The sequence below is a fragment of the Carcharodon carcharias genome, chromosome 11 (genome assembly GCF_017639515.1).
Source record: "Carcharodon carcharias isolate sCarCar2 chromosome 11, sCarCar2.pri, whole genome shotgun sequence".
In the NCBI taxonomy this organism is placed as follows: domain Eukaryota; kingdom Metazoa; phylum Chordata; class Chondrichthyes; order Lamniformes; family Lamnidae; genus Carcharodon; species Carcharodon carcharias.
This window is the reverse complement of record NC_054477.1, coordinates 98826889-98846726: the sequence shown is the minus strand read 5'-3', so window position 1 is coordinate 98846726 and position 19838 is coordinate 98826889. Positions and strand designations below refer to the sequence as shown.

The 19838-nt window shown below is 43.3% G+C and overlaps 1 protein-coding gene across 1 annotated transcript in view; it reads left to right on the top strand.

Moving 5' to 3' along the window:
* The window catches only part of LOC121283796 (short transient receptor potential channel 6-like), a 230763-nt gene that overhangs the window by 62310 nt on the left and 148615 nt on the right, over positions 1-19838 (top strand). The window contains exon 2 of the mRNA XM_041198521.1: positions 8957-9722. Within this exon, the coding sequence (XP_041054455.1) occupies positions 8957-9722 (766 nt within the window). The remainder of the gene's footprint in view (positions 1-8956; positions 9723-19838) is intronic.

The following is a 19838-nucleotide window of genomic DNA, read 5'->3' as shown; positions in this document are numbered from 1 at the left end:
CCTGTACTCATTGGAGTTTAGAAAAATGAGAGGTGACCTTATTGGAACATATAGGATTCATAGGGGGCTTGACAGGGTAGATACTGAAAGGTTGTTTCCCCTTGTGGGAGAGTCTAGGACCAGAGGACATAATCTCAGAGTAAGGGGTCACCCATTTAAGACAAAGATGAAGAGGAATTTCTTCTCTCAGTGAATCTGAGGAATTCTTTACCACAGAGGGCTGTAGAGGGCTGGGTCATTAAGTATATTCAAGGCTGAGATAGACAGATATTTCATCAGTAAGTGAATCAAGGGTTATGGGGAAAAGGCAAGAAAGTGGAGTTGAGAATTATCAGATCAGCCATGATCTCATTGAATGGCAGAGCAGATTCGATGGGCCAAATGGCCTGCTTCTTCTCCTACATCTTATGGTTATGGTCTTATGACCTCTTGGTGAGGTGTGGTGGCTTCCTCCTCCCATTCCTGGGGATAAGGATGTCCCTCCTGGCAGCCACCGCCTCCAGGAGGACAGAGAGACTGGTTAAGTGAGTGGGCAAAAACTAGGCAGCTGGAATATAATGTGGGAAAATGTGAAAAGCAGGGAGCTGAGTACCCACCAACCTACCCTCCCGCCTGCTGTGTCTAGCCACACTCAGGTCCATAATGAAGGTTTAGGGGACGTCCTCCCTGGCAGCCTTCCAGGGGCTACCTGGGTCACTTTTAAAGCAGCCGCCAGGTTTCCATTGGACCCAGCGGCCGATAGGCCTCTCCCCCCCAGTTCAGCCCTTCCCATAATTGACCTGCCAGTGTGAAATTGTGGTTGGAGTCCAATTGCGAGCAGTGGCCTGTTTCGCTGTTGTGCCTCGGCCTGCCCACCGTGACTAGAAAATCTTGCCCATAAAATTCTTTCATGTCACCATTCTGGTCAGCACTTCTTGGAAAAATAACTCACTTACCTTGTTAGTTGTAAACATCCCTTTGGAAATCAAACAACCACTTCACTTATCTAAAAATGCATATTTCATTCTTACCTTATAGGCTGCCCTCATCCATGTTTACTCATTAGCATTTCAAATATCTTTTACACCCAACTTCTTTTGATAATTTCAATCTTGCCATATATCTGAGTCTAATTCAATTAAACCAGCCACACAGGTAGAACCATACATAAGCCTACCTTATAATATCCCACAATACTTATATGAAAAATATGACAGTGTCATGACAGCAGTTTTAGCTGTGCTGTGGTGAAGACTGCATCTCACCGGATTGAGAGAGCCAACAGGAGGTGGGCCTGCATTTCAAGCAGAGAAGATAGTAACTTCATCATTCACTGCATGGAACATTGGTGGGGCTTTATCTTAGTTGGGATTATATGAGGGAAAAGCAGCTAGAAGATTTGCCCAGTTTGACGCTAGAGGAAGAATTCCACAGTGATCCTCACAGAGGGTTGTGGCAGAAAGCAGTCAGCAGAGTTAGCTGGTAAAGCTGTGGGAAGACAGTTGGACACCTGCCAGCAACCCAAACAGGAAGCTGATGCAATCACAATCATGAGGTCTGTAACATAGGTGTGTTGCATAGTGAAAAAGCTAATGGAAGGATCCCCGTAAGATCTGTATCTTGAGGAATAGCTGGAATACTAAGAAGAAGGTAAATTCTGGAGGGCTGCAGCATACCTTTTGGGTTGGCCCCAGGAAAAGTGAATGAACCTTCAAGATTTCATAAGATAAGGGAACTCCTGAGGGGAACTAAAAAGTCGAACAGAGTTTATAGTGTAAGTCCTTAGAAGCAAAAGTGTTATGCTCATGATGCTTGCTTCATTTAATTTCTCTTTGTATACACAATTAAGTTTGTTTTTGTTAAAAAGCATGAAAACCTGTGGCACAGTTCTGTCGGTTAATTGCTAGTCGTTCGGATTTCTCCTTTAAGCATTAATAGCCCCGAACAGGATTGTAACATGCCAATAAGAAATTGTCAAATGCATCATGAAGATATCTAAAAGCTTTCCTTTATGATGTGAATAAAACATTACAAGATTTGTTTTTGGTTCAACACAACCTACATAGGGGTTCCCCTTTCCCTCGGATACCCTCCCCACACTCAAGTTCGTGACACCAGATTCACAAGTGTATGGCTTGAACAGAATGACCAGTGAGTCAAGTTTCTTCTGATAATTCACAATTGCTTTATTGAATCCAATATTGGGTACAAAACCCAAAATTTAAAACAACCTATTCCCAGTACCCGACACAAAGTCGGTTTGTTAAAACTTACAAAAGCACAGGCAAAACACCAAGTCCTGTCCTGAAATCTTAAGGAAAACAAACCCTCAGACCAATATCACCAAGATATGGCTGAAACAAGTTATAAGGTACTGGCAAGAAAACACCAAGCTTTCGCCCCAAACCTTCACAAAACCCTCAGACCAATATCAATACAATTTGGCTGAACCTTATAATCCTCCACATGGTTGGTCCTTCCAGTGAGGACTGTAGGTCCGAGAGCCAGGTTGACCCTTCCTGACCCTCCATCTTGACTGCCGCCCAAAACCTTCAGGCCAGTATCACCATGATATAGCTGAAAACACTTACAATCCCCAACAAAGCTGGTCTGTCCAGTGTTGACTGTAAGCCTGAGTCAAGGTGACCAAACTCGGCCCTTCTTCCAACTGCAGCACAGATGCTCAGATCTGCTCTGTTTTTATAATAATTTAACTCAGACATGTCAAGACATATTTCCTGTTGTCCCAATGTCCATTTAGTTGATTCCACGTAAAATTCAGACAAATGTCATCAGCTCCTGCTGGTTGAAACAATACCAGGTTTTCCATGGAAGATGTATCTGGATGAATATTATCAGTTCTCATTGTATGAGCAAGTCTCTTGCTGTTTAAGGTGGCACAGAAACAAAACAGTAACAGCACCTGGCTCCAAAGTTAATGAGGGTTTGAATGACCCTGTTCCAGTACTACTGTCTGTGGTGGTTGAACAATTCCTTGAGTGTATTGTATTGATGATATGTCCTTTGTGCCATTGTATTGGGCAATCAGATTCTTGATCGCATTAGTTGATGGCAGGTAATGGAATTTACCTGGTACCATTGTTCCCTGATGGCAGTCAGTCAATGTCCAAACCCCTTTGATGAGCCACTGCGTTTTTACTAAATTTCTGAATTAACCCCTAGCTGCCCAGCCCTGTACTGCTACTACTGACTGCAGCTTGTCTTTTTGAAATTTATAGTTCCATAAATTTCCCAGTTAGATGGGATTTTGATCCTACATCTATTTTCAGGAAAACATATCTCAGCAAAAATTTCTACAGCCTGGAAGCACCATTCACACCATAGACGCATTTGTTTATTTTCCATAGTTTGCCTTTTGCACCTGCTGCTCTTGGGTGGTTTTAGAAATACTTCTCTGAAAAATATCAACCTGTTGAAATGCAGCTTTTATGTCACATGACATACAAACCTATAAAAGGTGCTTATAAAGAACTTAAAAAAAGAATTTTTAAGATTACTTTTCGAGCTGTGGGAGAGCCCAGTTTAACTTCAGTATCACTCACTCTCTTCAAAACCCTAGTTATTAATTTCACCTTAGCCTTAGAAGTCCCATCTGCACTTTATTGACTTTATGCCCATCCAGCCCTTGATCTACTGCATTATGTTCCTCAGGACTCTCATCACAAAACACACGGGGCAGAATTTTTAGGACAGCATGCCCGATCCAATATTGGCGAGCATGCGCAAGTGTCGTGAACACGCCCGCCAACAAGTAAGAAGACAATTAAGGTTGTGAAGGTTCCAATTGTCCCTGATTTTTTGTGGTCTGCCCAACCTTACGGTTGGTGGATGGGCGAATCTGCCAGGCAGACTTTGGATTTTTGTTGCAATCTCATCTAGGGGCGAGATGAGGTCTCCGTTTTTAAATTAAAAAAATAAAAATGAATGGACAGACTTTTCATCATGTTCTTCAGTGATGCGTGGACATTTTTTCCAGATTTTAAAATCTTTATTTATTGGTTTTAAATTCTTCAGCTCCCTGAGGCAGCTCTCTACCTTCGGGGAGCTTTCATTCAGTGCTCTCCAGTGCCCGCGCTTACGTCAGCGCCCATCCTCCTCCCACCCCCAACCTGGCAGCGCTGAGCATTTCAGCACATGCTTCACGCTGGCTGGCTGTTAAATGGCCAGGCAGTGTGAAGTTGTGGTTGGGGGCCGATCGCGGGCAGCGGTCCATTCCCCAGCCCCTCCCAGGCCCACTGATTGCACCCGCACGCTGATCTAAAAATCCTGCCCATGAACATTTGCAGTACAATATGTTGGGTGGAATCATATGACCATACAAAATAGGAGCAGAATTAGGCTATTGACCCCTCAAGCCTGTTCCTCCCGTCAATAAGATCATGGCTGATCTGTTTGTGTTTCGAGTTTTACATTCCCAGCTACGTCCGATAACCTTTGATTCCTGTGCCTAATAAGAATCTATGTACCCCTGCCTTAAAAATATTCAGTGACACCACTTCCACTGCCTTCTGAAGTAGCGTTCCAAAATTGCACAACTCTCTGAGGGAAAAAAAATCTCCTCATCTCTTCCCTAAAAGGGTGGCCCCTAATTTTAAAACAGTGCCCCCTAGTTCTGGACTCATCCACAAGAGGAAACATCCTTTCCATGTCCACCTTGTCGAGACCATTCAGGATCTCATATACTTCAATCAAGTGACCCCTCACTCTTCTAAACTCCAGTGGAAGCCAACCTACTCTGCCTAACAATTATATAAATATCATAAAAAAAGTTGTTGTTGATGATCTGATACTTATGCCCAAATCCTCCTGTTTAGCATTTATGGTCCATGATCTGTGCGGATCCACCTTCAGTCTCTCCTTTTTCTGAGATTGAGTGTGACAATTTATGAGTGACTGTAAAACATATGTGTCCAATGGATGCAATGCTTTCGGTGAGAGTGACTATCAGGAAGATGCATCATGAGAAGCACTGGAAAGTATTTAAGAATGTGTAGTGAGAATCAGTAGGGGGAGCTGATTGAGGTGGTATTCCAATGTATAACAACTGAGGTCAAGTGTAGTGGTGTACGGCAGAGGGTGAGGTGAGAAAGTGCAGAGAAAAGGAACAATGGGTTCTACTGAAACTTCAGTGGACTTGAGGAATGATGTGAATGGAGGATGCATAGGAAGGCAGAGAGACAGGTGTAGTGGACTACAACATGTGGGTAAATCTGTAATTTTCCTTACCCTTTCTGGTTAAGTCATTAAATCCAATTACTGCTCGGGAGCCAGGTCATCATGATCACACTCCTGCTGATTGCTTCTCGAACCAATCCAATCATACGTTCTTTGTTGTGACAGCAACTTTTTTTCTCTAATACTCGTATAGATGATCTCCTTCCTCACCATTTCTGTACCTAACAATATGCCCAGGGCGGCACCATACAATATAGGTGCAGCCTTTTTTTGGCTTGATTCCATCTCTCAAGCTGTACTCCACAGTTACACAATACATGTTTGGACTTTCCCACCCATCTCAGGATGTTACGTGTTAGTCAGCCGCTGTCACCACTAGCCCACCCCAACCCCTCTCAGATCCTACGGCTGGTATTTTCCAGCCCTATTGGTGTTGGGCATCATGGCAGAGGGGGCAGCTGGCAGGGACAGGTGGGTGGGGGTTGTGAGAGACAAGATGGCGAGATGGTCAAAATTGGTTTCACGCTGTCGTGAAGTTTGCGATCGTCCTCTCCGCCACTCCACACATCAATGGTGGGCCATGTTTTGCACCACTGCACATCAGGAACCTAATTTCAATACTTTGGCATCTCATTACAAGCCCTGCAACTACAATCATCCCCCCATACTGGATCATCCAGGCTCACGCCAACCTGTTTCACAACTGTACATGAGAGACATGCACCTGGTGAGCTGCACTTCACTCAGGACTTTGAGGTTTATTTGCCCACCTTGCTTCGAGCAGCACTTGTGGTCATCAACACCAGACTTCGCAGACAGTACCACGTCACTTTTAGGGGGGCTTACAGGCAGGTCTCTACCTACCACACCAGCCGCAATGCGGGGGTGGCTTTTCAATGGCTGCTGGACTAGGGCTTGCTTGGGAAAGGGGAAGAAGTGTACCCCAAGCAAGAGAAGAGGCTGTAGGACAAGGGCTGTACTGGGTAAGGAGGGTATCCCAGGGTGTGTGTGGAAGCAGCTGTTAATCTTTGCAAGTGGCCTCAAGATGGTGAGAGCTGAGGAGGCAGTCTCCAGAGAAGATGAGGCCAAATGGAGATGTGAGGGTGTGTATGAGAGAGTGAGTGATGTCCCTTGAGCTGGCAGGGAGTGAGATGCCAATGAGTGTGTGATGGCCTTTTGAGTGTGTGAGTTTAAAGTGATAAGATGGTTGCCTTACTCTGACTGCTTGTGTGCAGCATTGGCACTGACCACCTCTGCCACCACCTCCCAAGCCAGAGTGGTGAGACTGATGGGTCTCCTGCGGAAAGAACGGGGGTAGAGGACGTCGCGGTATCCTGGGGATGCATCATTGAATCGGGGGGGGTTGCACTCTTCTTGGCTTTTGGGGTCATGTCTTCACTGGAGCAGTTTCCTGGTCTGCAAATATTGAGAAGTGTGCGTGCGGCTACAGTTTGAACATGACGCCTGCATGAGGAAGTGGTGAGGTAATGGCGTGGTGGGCAAATAGGAGGCCGGCCACCAGTGAGACGGCAAGTTTCCTGTGGCTGCATAATTAATGAGGTGGGAATGGGACAATACAGCGTGAAAACCTGCTATTGTGGCCGGCAGGTAAAACCACTGTTTCCCATCCGCTACCACGCTTAGTGAAAATCTGGGATGATTCTGCTCTACCTCTGCATGATTATCGTGCCCTATATCAACTTAACCCTTGTTTTCTGAAATCCAAAAACATTACAAATGGAAGAACCTTCCAGAATAGCATTTCTCAATAATTTCAACTTGATAATGGTGCAGAATGTACATTCAAAATACATTCATCTTCCTATCTTTAGTAGTTTATTGGTAAAATTGTATTAGTTTGCATGATTCTTCTTTGAGTTAAAACAGTTTTAAGGGTGATTATGGGTTTTAAACAAAGAAAGAGTTGTAGCTATGTGGTACCTTTCGTGTTCCAAAGCACTTTACAGCCAATGAAGTACTTTTGAAGTGTAGTAATCATTGTAATTTAAGAAAGAGGGCCAATTAACACAAATCAAGATCCCAAATAGCAACACGATAATGACCAAATATTCCGTTTTCATGATGTAGGTTGAGGGATAAATGTTAACCAGGACATCAGGAAGAAATCCTGTTCTTCTTGAGAGGGTTTAATTTCTCATCCCAAAGGCTAATGAACCATGACTTCTAGCTGTTGTTATTTCCGCCACAAAATCTTTTTACCTGTTATTGAGCATGGACATTTTATTAACATGACAAATGGATGCACTTGTCTTTCAAAATACAAAGAAGCAATATCCTTCAGCTGACTGTTGGAAATCAGATGTCTCTTTAAGTTTAAGCCTATCTTTGATTTAAGATGTTGCCTGCCATGAGAATTATTGGCCAAGTGAGCCCATGTGGGGATATGTACACATACTAAGCCATCCAGAACATGTACTGAAAGTTGGCAGAATTTTAATTCATTCATTCGTTTCACTGAATTATTGATTAGTTGCTGGTGCTAGTCCCTGGTGACTGTGTCAATGTTAATCCTAGACTAAAAGATGTATTTCAGGTCAGGTTTCTGTGGTGTACCTTGGTGATTCCAGAATGCCTTTTAGCAGCATAAGAAGAGGTTTACAGGACATCTTTAAGTGTGGAAAAACATTTTTTCAGCAATGGCCTTGAGCCTTTTTATGGCAAAGTTTCCTTTTTTCACCTTCGCATGAGTGGACTTTAGGCAGCTGACAAGAAGAATGCCATAGCTGGTCAACCAATAGCCCCAGCAGGAGGCCCAGTCCATTTGAGGGCAAGAATTCATTAGCACAGACCAGTGGACTGCAGGTGGAAATTGAATGTTTCAGGGGAAGCACATGGACATTCAGGCTGCAGTAATATTGGTTAGTTTTGCTGGCCTCTAGAGCAGATGAAAGAAAGTCTGTGGAGTGTTCTGCCATCACCAGAGGTTGATTTTGTAGAGCCCTGGGGAGCACTCCTGCTACTCGTCTCCACACAAAAATATAGTAAAACTTAATTGTTAGTTTCTCTTTGGTCTAACCGCCAACTTGTACTGGGCCAAGTTACACCATGCACTGTCGGCCCAGCTCAGTCTTAAAATATCATTGGAGTCCTACTTTATGACATAGGACCCCAACTTAAATATAAAAATAATTAACCATGTGTCCTCTCCAAGCATCTGCTCAGGGCACCCATTAGGAGGACCCTGGCAAAATGGAGATGCCTATATCAATGGGAACAAGGTGGTAAGTTCTTTTTTTGGGGGGAAGTCACATTAAACTAAAATTGTAGTTTATGCAAACAGTGCATTGTCCACTGCCTGGAAAAGAATTGGCTAGGTTAATTCACACTTGGCTTAACCAATAATTTGTTGATGAAAATTGTGCAGTCTCATTGTTCTTTCTTCTTTGTAAATTGATGGAGAAGTTCTACTATATAATTTAGAACTGAAACCAGACATTTGATCAATTGGTTATTTTCTAAGTCTTATGAGATTGTTGGCAAAAATGCTTCATAAAAGCATTTTTTATGTACAAAACTGACTCAGGTTATAAGATTTGAATAAAAATAATGCCAAACCTATAATAATTAATTGCTAGTAATTTTGGCATGCTTTGTTAATGAATTGACAATCTCAATATCTCTCTCACCTTGTGTTCCTAAAACTTCACCCAAAAATGTGAGTTATTTGTAGAGGTTGAAATTTTTACGGGTTAGAAATACCGAGTGAACATGATGCTAAATGTCTTTCTGCACTAAAAAATATTTCTCCTCTCCTCTTTAGCAGTCGTTTCAATGAGGATAGGCCACGAAGGCAGACGGTGCAAAAAGGAAGAAGACAGGCATTCCGAGGGCCAGCTTACATGTTTAATGACAGGTCCACAAACCTAACTCCTGAAGAGGAAAGATTTCTAGATGCAGCTGAATATGGGAATGTTCCTGTGGTCAGAAGGATGCTAGAGGAATCAGAATCACTTAATGTGAATTGTGTTGATTACATGGGCCAGAATGCACTGCAATTGTCTGTAGCAAATGAGCATTTGGAGGTCATAGAGCTCCTGCTGAAGATTGATAACCTGTCACGCGTTGGAGATGGTTTGTTATTGGCCATCAGTAAGGGATATGTGCGAATAGTGGAGGCCATCTTGAATCATCATTTGTTTGCTACAACACACACACTGGCTCTGAGACCAGAACAATATAAACCAGAGTACAATGATTTTTATGCCTATGACGAAGATGGTACCAGGTTTTCCCATGATATCACTCCAATCATCCTGGCAGCTCATTGCCAAGAATATGAAATAGTTCACATCTTATTGAGAAAGGGAGCCCGTATTGACCGGCCCCATGACTATTTTTGCAAATGCACGGGGTGTACTGACAATCAATTGGATGACTCTTTCAGCCACTCTAGATCTCGAATTAATGCCTACAGAGGCTTGGCAAGCCCTGCCTACTTATCACTCTCCAGTGAGGATCCAGTACTAACGGCTCTGGAGCTCAGTAATGAGCTCAATGTGCTGGCAAACATTGAGAAGGAATTTAAGGTAAGTTCCTACTATTTGTACTCAATCTATATGGGTAGAACCCCTAAAGTTTTAGTAATCAGATTTAACCAATAATTCTGCAATGTACACAAGAACTTAAACAACGTCATAAGAACATATTCTATACTTCAATTCTCACAGCTGCTTATATAATTACTGCCATCACTTGAGTTACACATACCTTGATTTCACAGACTTTTATACAGTAAATTGATATATTTTGAAATAGTGAGGTTACAATTGCAATATCACTGAGTGAGGTACCTTTGGCTTATCAATATATTTAGTATATTTCTAATACAGCGTAGAAAGCATTGTTGCTAGGTACATATCATATGTGAGCACAACATTGCCTTGAGTCTTAATGCACACAAAGCTGTTAATCTGGTAGCTTTCCATTTACATGTTTTAAAGCTCCATATTCAAATAGACAATTTTTCCATACATAATTTGTCCATGGGTGCTTTATTTGTTGTGAGTTATCCAAGGTTACACCAAATCTACAGGTGTACTTCTAACCGCTAGAACTAAGCAAGTCTTTGAACAGTGAGGCACATGTGCTCTACTGGAATCAGGCCCCATAGGTATTGTTGAATCTATGACAGGCAGGCTGGGTTTGTAGCTGATTGAAGCAGCAGGAGCAATGTGGGCTCCTTCTAAAACTTGTTTCACTCCCTCATGATCACCGTGCACCTGATTGACCAGGGATGCCCTAGATCACCTCTATCCCTATAAATAACCGAGTTGACAAGTTGCCAAAACCTGACCCATAGTGAATACATACAAACATATATGACAATACGAATTAGGAACATGAGAAGACCACTCGGCCCCTTGAGTCTGCTTTGCCATTCAATTTGATCATGGCTGATCTGACTGCAACCTCAACCCCACATTCCTGCCTACCCCTGATAACCTTTCACCCCCTTGTTAATCAAGAATCTATCTAGCTCTGCTTTAGAAATGTTTACAGACTCTCCTTCCACTGCCTTCTGAGGAAGAGAGTTCCAAAGACTTACAGCCCTCTGAGAAAAAAAAATTCTCCTCATCTCTGTCTTAAGTGTTTCCAGGATAGTTTCTTAGAACAGTACGATCTGGAGCCAACCAGAGAGCAGGTTGTATTAGACCTGGCATTGAGCAATAAGATAGGATTAATTGATAACCTCCTAGTGAAGGCACCCCTAGGTAGCAGTGATCATAATATGATTGAATTTTACATACATTTTGAGGAAGACAGGAGTGTGTCCAAGACTAGTATTTTAAACTTAAATATGGGCAACTGTCAGGGCATGAAAGTGGAGCTAGCTGAAGTGGACTGGCAAATGAGGTTAAGCAATAAGTCAATGGAGGTTCAGCAGCAGACATTTAAAGGGATGTTTCAAAATACACAGAATAGATACATTCCGATGAGAAAGAAAAATTCCAAGGGGAGGGTCCTTGGTTAACTAAAAAAGTTAAAGGCAGTGTCAAACTTAATGAAAAAGCATATAATTGTACAATTGCAGGTCAGAAGATTGGAAAGAATATAAAGAATAGCAAAGAATGACATAAAGATTAATAAGGAGGAAAAATTTAGAATATGAGAGAAAGCTAGCTAGTAATATAAAGACAGATAAAGACAGTAAGAGTTTCTATAGATATTTAAATAAGAAACCAGTTAACAAGGTGAGTGTTGGTCCCATAGAAAGTGCGTCTAGAAAATTGATAATGGAAAATAGAGAGATGGCGGATGAATTAAACAGGTATTTTGCTTTAGTCTTCACTATGGAAGACATAAGTAACATCCCAGATATAACTGTAAATCAGGAAATGGAAGGGAGGGAGGAACTTGGGAAAATTACAATCACCAGGGAAGTGGTATTGTGCAAATTGTTGGAGCTGCGGGCTGACAAATCCCCAGGTCTAGATGGACTTCACCCTAAAAAGAAAGAAGTGGCTGGTGAGATAGTTGGTGCATTGGTTTTAATTTTCCACAATTCCCTAGATCTTGGGAAGGTTCCATTAAATTTGAGAATAGCAAATATAACCCCTTTATTCAAAAAGGGAGGGAGACAGAAAGCAGGAAACTAGGCAAGTTAGCCTAACATCTGTCATTGGGAAAATGTTAGAAACTATTATTAAAGACGTTATAGCAGGACACTTGGAAAAATTCAAGGCAATCAAGCAGAATCAACATGGTTTTGTGAAAGGGAAATCATGTTTAACCACTTTATTAGAGTTCTTTGAAGAAGTAAGATGTGCTATGGACAAAGGGGAATTGGGTGTACTGTACTTAGATTTCCAAAAGTCATTTGATAGAGTGCCACACCAAAGGTTATTGCGGAAAATAGAAGCTCATGGTGTAGGGGATAATATATTGGCATGGGTAGAAGATTGGCTAGCTAACAGGAAGCAGAGAGTTGGGCATGAATGGGTCTTTTTCAGGTTGGCAGGATGTGACAAGTGGTGTGCTATAGGGATCAGTACTGAGGCCTCAACTTTTTACAATTATATAAATGACTTTGATGAAGGGACTGAAGGAATGGTGGCTAAACTTGCTGATGACACAAAGATAGGTAGGAAAGTAAATTGTGAAGAGGACATAAGGAGGCTACAAAGGGACATAGGTAGGTTAAATGAGTGGACAAAGATCTGGCAAATGGAGCATAATTTGAGCAAATATGAAATCATCCATGTTGGCAGGAAGAATAAAAAAGCTTATCTAAATGGTGAGAGATTGCAGAGCTCTGAGACTCAGAGGGATCTGGGTGTTCTAGTGCATGAATCACAAAAGGCGAGTATGCAGGTACAGCAAGTATTAGGAAAGCTAATAGAACGTTATTGTTTATTGTAAGGGGAATTAATTACAAAAGTAAGGAGGTTATGCTTCAGTTGTACAGGGCACTGGTGAGAACACATGTGGATTGTTGTGTACATTACTGGTCTTATTTAAGGAAAGATGTAAATGCTTTAGAAGCAGTTCAGAGTAGGTTTACCAGACTAATATCAGGAATGGGCCGCCCTGAAGAAGAGTCATACGGCCTCGAAACGTTAACTCTGTCTTTCTCTCCACCGATGCTGTCAGACCTGCTGAGTTTTTCCAGCATTTTTGTTTTTGTTTCAGGAATGGGTGGGTTGTTTGATGAGGAAAGGCTGGACAGGTTAGGTTTGTATCCACTGGAGTTTAGAAGAGTAAGAGGCCACTTGATAAGTTCCTGAGGGGTCTTGACAGGGTGGATGTGGAGATGATTTTTCCTCCTGCGGGAGAAGCTAGAACTAGGGGTCACTGTTAAAAATAATTTTTTTAAAATTCATTCACGGGATGTGGGCTTCGCTGGCTGGGCCAGTGAAGTAATAACAAGTAACCAAGGCAGTCTTAATACATCTCTCTGCTTAACCTAAACTCAATGATAAAGGTGTGGCCTGGAACAGTCAGTTCTCAATATGCAATGCTACCATCATGTACAGAACTGTGTTGAGCTTTTTAAGATGCTTGATAAACATGGAAACGCCAGGTCATCCAAACTATAATATAGCATGACAAAAACAAGTGTACAAGTGTTGCTGAATGCAAAAAAACAAGTTTTGACAGCATTTCTTAGACATGTACAAGATTGTTAGATTTAGAAATTCCATATGGTGAGTTGCATTGCTTTATACCAATAAAGATGAGTTATAGTCTGGATGGCAATTTACATCAGAATTTCCTGGGTCATTTCATTTGCATGTCCTTTGGGCTAGTGCCATGGTAGAAAACCTGTGTCAAATAAAAGTAATGTGTTGGGGTACATTGAAATTAGGGTGCAAAAGCCAGAGTGAAAACAAAAGAAAACTGAAGAACTTCTTCAGTTCTGAAGCAGAGTCATATTTGGCTCGTTAACTTTGCTTCTGTCTCCACAGGCACTGCCAGGCTTGCTGAGTATTTCCAGCACTTTCTGTTTTCACTTCAAAAGGCCAGTTCTTATTTGTGATTCGGGGTACAATAGCGTAGTGGTTAAGTTATTGGACTAGTGATCCAGAGACCTTAGTTTAAATCCCACCATGGCAACTAGTGAATTTCAAGTCAATTAATTAAATAAATCTGGAATAAAAAGCTAGTATAATTACTGGATTGCTGTTCAGATAATCTAGTTCACTAATGCCTGCTAGGGAAGGTAGCTGTTTCCTGGCCTGGTCTCCATGTGACTGCAGACCCACAGCAATGCGATTGACTCTTAAATGCCCCAGCAAGCTCACTGCCACTTCTGAAGAATAATTAGGGATGGCCTTGCCAGTGTTACCCACATCCTGTGTATCATTTAAAAAAAAATAATTTCAGCACCAGTCAAGGGGAGGTAAGTCAAAGAGAGAACTTTGCTCTCTCAGCTGGCTATTAGCTGCGGACACCTCATGGGCAGCTTCAGGGAGCTCATGGAGAATAACTTCACAGATTGGGCTGATGCAGCCCTTAGGTAACTCCCTATTCAACGGTCTGTGCCTCAGGGAGCTTTTACTGCACGCACCCGCACACATGCATGAACTTCAGTGCTCGCGCTCCTCCTGCCCCACCCCGGCAGCGCTGCAGTTGGGTTTCATTAATTGGCCAGCCAGCATGAAATCACGGCCAGAGCACAATTGCGGGCGGTGGACAGCTCCCCAACCGCTCCTGGGCCCACTCGCCGAGCCCGCCCAACCACTGGAAAATCCTGGCCATAGACTCATAGACATTTACAGCACAGAAGGAGGCCATTCAGTCCATCATGTTTGTGCTGGTCAACAAAGATCTGACTACACAAATCCCATTTTCCACCATCATGTGATGGTATCCGCCATGGCGGATTGTGAATCCCGCTGGAAGCCGGCATGAACCCAAATTGTATCCCGCTAACAGGATGCAAAGTCAGGCCCACCGGAATCATCCCCCTATGCCTGATTTACCATTATGCTGGCAGGAAACCACACCGGCCAAGAACATGTCCAGGCAAGTGTGACACACAGAAGTTGGGGCTTACAGTTAGGTCCTTGCTCAGAACACATACATCTGAGAAGAAGATACTGGTACCCTACAGTGACCAGACCTGGAGGAACACGTGCATCGCATGCTGGGTGGAGTCTCATGAACATGGCTCCGCTGTGAAGCAGAATGTAGGTGGTCTCTCCATGCAGCAGCTTCGACTTCACTGAGGCTTCAGAATTTCATGGATTTCACCATGGGCTTGCACCATCTTCTATGGTCTCCGTTGATGCTTTGGACCTGCTTCGGAAATTGAGACTTCGCTATGCGCTGGTGTGGATGTTCAGCAAAGGTGAGGTTGGGGAAAGGAAGGTCTTGGTGTGAGTGGGAGAGGAAAGTGTACTGCGGGTCGGGGGTGTTGAGGTTGGAATGGGTGAGGTGAAGGTGTTGAGGGGGGTGATGTTGGGAGGGGAAGGAGGGTGTCCGGGGGGAGGCAGGGGTATGGAGGCGGGGGGAGGGAGTACGGGGGCAAGAAGGAGTTCCAAGGGGAGAAGGTGTCCGGGTGGAGGAGGGCGTTCGGAGGGGGTAAAGAGTAAGGGTGGAGGAAGAAGTAAGGTGTTGTGTGGGTGGGTGGAATGTCCACATTAATGTGCAAGGGAGGAGTCTGTGGTGTCAATAACTGTCTCTGGGGAGCAAGCTCAGGATGGGCGTGGTAAGATGGAATGGTGCGAGTCACAGGGGCAGAGGGAGCCAGTAGGGTAGGACGGTGAGGGATCGATAGTATTAGTAGAAGGGACAACGAGAGTGGTTGTGGGAACAGGGAAGCAAACACGGACCCTAGGAGTGAGAAGGAGGACGTCTGGGAGGTCAATGTGGATGGGGGTATGATTTTCAGGAAAGTAAGGAATGTGCACACTCACCTGGACGTTCATGAAGGAGAAGCGTTCGGGCTGTAAGGCAATGGTTGGGAGGTCGAAGGTGATGCCATGGGGCTGGACTGTGGTTGGGGAAAGGACATGGGTGACGGAGGAGGGGAAAGGACGGGGGAGCTTATCAGAAACTTTGGTATGACCATTTTTGCACAAATTGAAAGTGAGCGGAGCCTCGTGTTGGATGGGCATAGGCGCTGCATGGGCGTGCGATCAGTGGGTGGTGGAGATGCAGGTCAGCTCAGATGGACAACTGAAAAAGAACCCCAGCAGACACCATTGAAAATTTTTGGGACAGCGAGATGAGTGTGATGGTGGAAGGATCCGGGTGCGTGGGAGAGTGCTTGCACGAGCCTCCAAAAGGCCCTGCCACACATACACTTTGCACACCCCCTCACCGAGAATCAGTTGGACTGCTAGTGGGGGAGGGAGGGGGGTGATGATACTGAAAGACAACATTACACATTATTCAGTGAAAGTAAATATATTTTCTGATTATAAAGTGACAAAACTTGTTCACCTGCACAACCACTTGCAATCAGAATTTTTTAACAAAGCTGGAGGAGTTTCTCTAACAACTGGCTGATCAGATACAGCAGTTGTATGATCTGCCATAATAACTGGATGACCTTCTGTGACAGCTGGATGTTCTTCCATAATAATTGAGTGATCTGGTATAACTTCTGGTCGATCCGCTGCACCATATTACTGCCCAAGCAGCATTGTTGCATATCGCTCCCAATAAAAGATATTTCAGAAGTGAAGTATAAAATGCCATTTTGTATTTAAACACATTTAGCCTTGCAAAATGAAGAAGATTCTGTAAAAGGGAAACTCAAGTTAGTGATATTCATTTTTCCCTTTGTTTATATACATTAATATAACTAATGATAAAAATTATAAAATAGTTCAATCAGTAATATGTGGAGGTAACACAACTCTAGTACATTGGTGCTGCAGTGCACTCTGCTGTTTAGTGTTAAGATACGGCTTTATGGCTTGAGAAGAATTTTCAACCTGGATCTTACACAAGGAGCAACTTCTTAAATAATAAGATTGCCACTGGTGATAAAATAATGGTGATTACATCCAACAGCAGTCTAGTAATCACTATCCCTGATACTTCAGAGCAATGGAACTATTTTTGCCTCCAACGCTGGGATGCTTTATTCATTCTGCAGGCTATATTACAATCCCCTGTCACCCTTTGCCCTGCTCACCCGACCATTCTGCATCTTTTCATTCTTTATCTGCTCTATTCTATCTCCTGCAATACTCCCTTTTCTCATTAATGCAGGCCTACTCTGTTTTTCTCACTCTGATCTGTCACAATTGGCAAGAAGCAAAAAATGCAGACACAGGAAAACTGAAACAAAAAGAGAAGACAGTCGAAACACTGGCCTGAAATTTGTTCTCAGGACGGGAGTGCAGAGTCTGCAAACCTGACCTGGAAGAGATTGCCCTGGAAGTTGGGATTTTCATTCCAGGGTGGTGGGATTCTCTGGGAGTCCCACATAATGAGTGGGGAGGCTGCAGGGTGTGAAAGCCTGTCTCGGTACGTTGGCACTTTGTGAAAGTTTTTTAAAAAAGCATTGAAACAATAAACCGCCCTCCAGACCTCACCCCCTTCATCCTCCCATGCACTCCCCATACCCTCCACGCCAAAATATGCCCCTCCACCCACCCCTATAACCTTTCATACCCCATGCCAATCTATGCCCCTCCACCCACACCTCAACCCACCCCTCATAACTCCTCATTCTTTCCATGCAAACTTTTGGCCCTCCACCCAACCATAATCCCTCATACCCTCCGTGCCAACCTATTCCCCTCTACCCACTCCCATAGCCTTTTATAACCCCTCGGCTAATGTAGTGCCAACTTCATGCCAACTCATGGCCTCCACACGCCACTCTTTGCCCTTACACCTACTATGCCAACTCACCTAGTATCCACCATGGGCAGACATCAGGAGCCATGATGAGATTAAATAAGGTTCTAAGGGCTGAATTTTAATTCCCCCAGGTGGGTGTGATCAGGCGTAAAATTGTGCGAGAAGATGTCGGGTGAGCGTCCCGATGTCATTGCGCACTCGCACGATATTTCGCTTGGCGAGCACACGCTGCAGTCAGTAGCGTGCCTGTCGACAATTAAGAGGGCAATTAAGCCCATTGATGGCGTAATTGTCTCCGATTTTTCGTGGCCCGTCCAACGTTACAGTTGGCGGGTGAACGCAGTGGCCAGATGGTCTTTGCCGTTTTCATCAAGCCTCATCCAAGGGCAGGATGAAATTTCCGTAATGAAATAAAATAAAAATAAATATCTGTGGACAGAGATTTTATCAGCTATATTTTCAGGTGATTGATTAAGATGCATGGACATTTTTTTTTGCAGCTCTTTAAACCTTTATTTGAGCATTTTCAGGTCTGCAGCTTCCTGAAGCAGCTGTCTGCCTTCAGGGAGTTTTCCCACAGCGTTCACCCCCAGAAACATCATCGCTTTACCTTCTTCCCAACCCCATCCCAGCAGTGCTGAGCTTTTCAGCACGCGTTTCACACTGGCTGGCCATTAATTGGTCAGCCAGCGTGAAATTGTGGTTGGGGGCCTATTTCCAGGCTTCTCCCAGTCTCACCGATCGCGCATGCCCGCCAAAGGTAAAATTCAGGCCTTAGTATCTATTGCAGACTTTATTTAAAACAACCACTCTCATTTATAAAAATTCATTCACTACATTTATATTTCTTCAACTACATAACACCTTATAAAAACAAACATCTAATTTCAAGTTCTTAATTCCTTATAAAAACAAGCTTTGGAGTTCATTGTCCCATTGCAAACTGTCTGTAACCACTTGTAGCTGTCAATCAAACTGTGAAATGGAAGGCACTCTACTATAATAATGGAAGATTGTGGAATCAGTCATACAGCACAAGTCTAGTAATGAAAGCCCTCAGGCTTATGTCAACAGAGTGAAATAGCAAGCAATGATTCTTTTTTAAAGCTCCGCACAGTTTTTTTTTCAAAGGCAGGAGTTTTAAATGTTTTGACAGCTTAACAGTTGCTTTTGACACTTCTGACAGTTTTGACAGTTCCTCTTAATAGTTCCCCTTGACAGTTCCAATACATTTATCCACTTTTTACACACATTTAAATCCACTTTTAACAATGAGGCACCTTACCTCTCCTAAAGGGCACTTTATCGCTTCCAAAGGTGTCCTGGAACCATATCCAAAGAGGTACCCTACGTCTCTATAAGAGTACCCCACCTCTCCAAAGGAAGCCATTAAGGTTAGACCTGCTCCTACCATGGCTACTCTATACATGTCGTATTTCCCACTCCTGGCTAACAAAAATCAGACATGACTGGAGTCAGCTGATGCATTATATGGGTAGCGGTCTCCATGAAATGCACATATACAAATCCCGACCTAGGCCCATTACTGCCGCCGCGAAAATGGTAGGTGCTGTATTCAGGGGTGGGACTTCTGTATTCAGGCTCGCCTGCCATTTTCACAATGATGGAGTGGCTGTCTTTTGTTCTGAAAATTCAGCATTTGTGGTGAGAATACAAGTCAATGTTTTAGATGTGGATCTTTTGTCATCAGAACTTGGTTTGGTGCCAGTGAAGGGCCAGAGCTAAAGTATTAACTTGTCTGTTCTCTCCCCAGATGCTGACTGATGCATTGAGTGGTTCCTGTGGCTTCTTTATTTGTACTTTAGTTGTCATTCGACATTAAACAGCTGTAGGAGAAAAAAAGAGATTTACATGAATTTTAACTCAGAAATGGCAGAGTAACTTTATGGCATATTTTGTTATGTAAATTGCTCAGTGTTATTATTGATTATTTTATATGAACAGAGCAATGAGAAATATAAACTAAAATCAGCAGACCTAAATATATGAGAGTTAGGGCTGCCAACAGTGGCTGATCATATTCCTGGAGATTTGAACATGTGACAGTAGATCACACGGCTATTGGTACTACTTATACCTATATATTTAATCACCTGATGTTTGCTCACATGACATGTGTCCACTGTTTGTCAATGTTATTACATTTAACTTAGGATGGGACTTTCTGGCCTGGCCCACTGCTGGAGTGGTCCAGGCCTGCCGAAAGTCAGAGGACTTCTGGCTGGGCCACTGCAACCTGCCACATGCAGGTCCTGCCTCAACGGGGCTGGAAATGTCTTTTAAATGAGATTATAACACAATATATGAATCAAAGAAAGAACACAAAAAAGATTTATGGATGAGTAGTGTTTAAATAATGA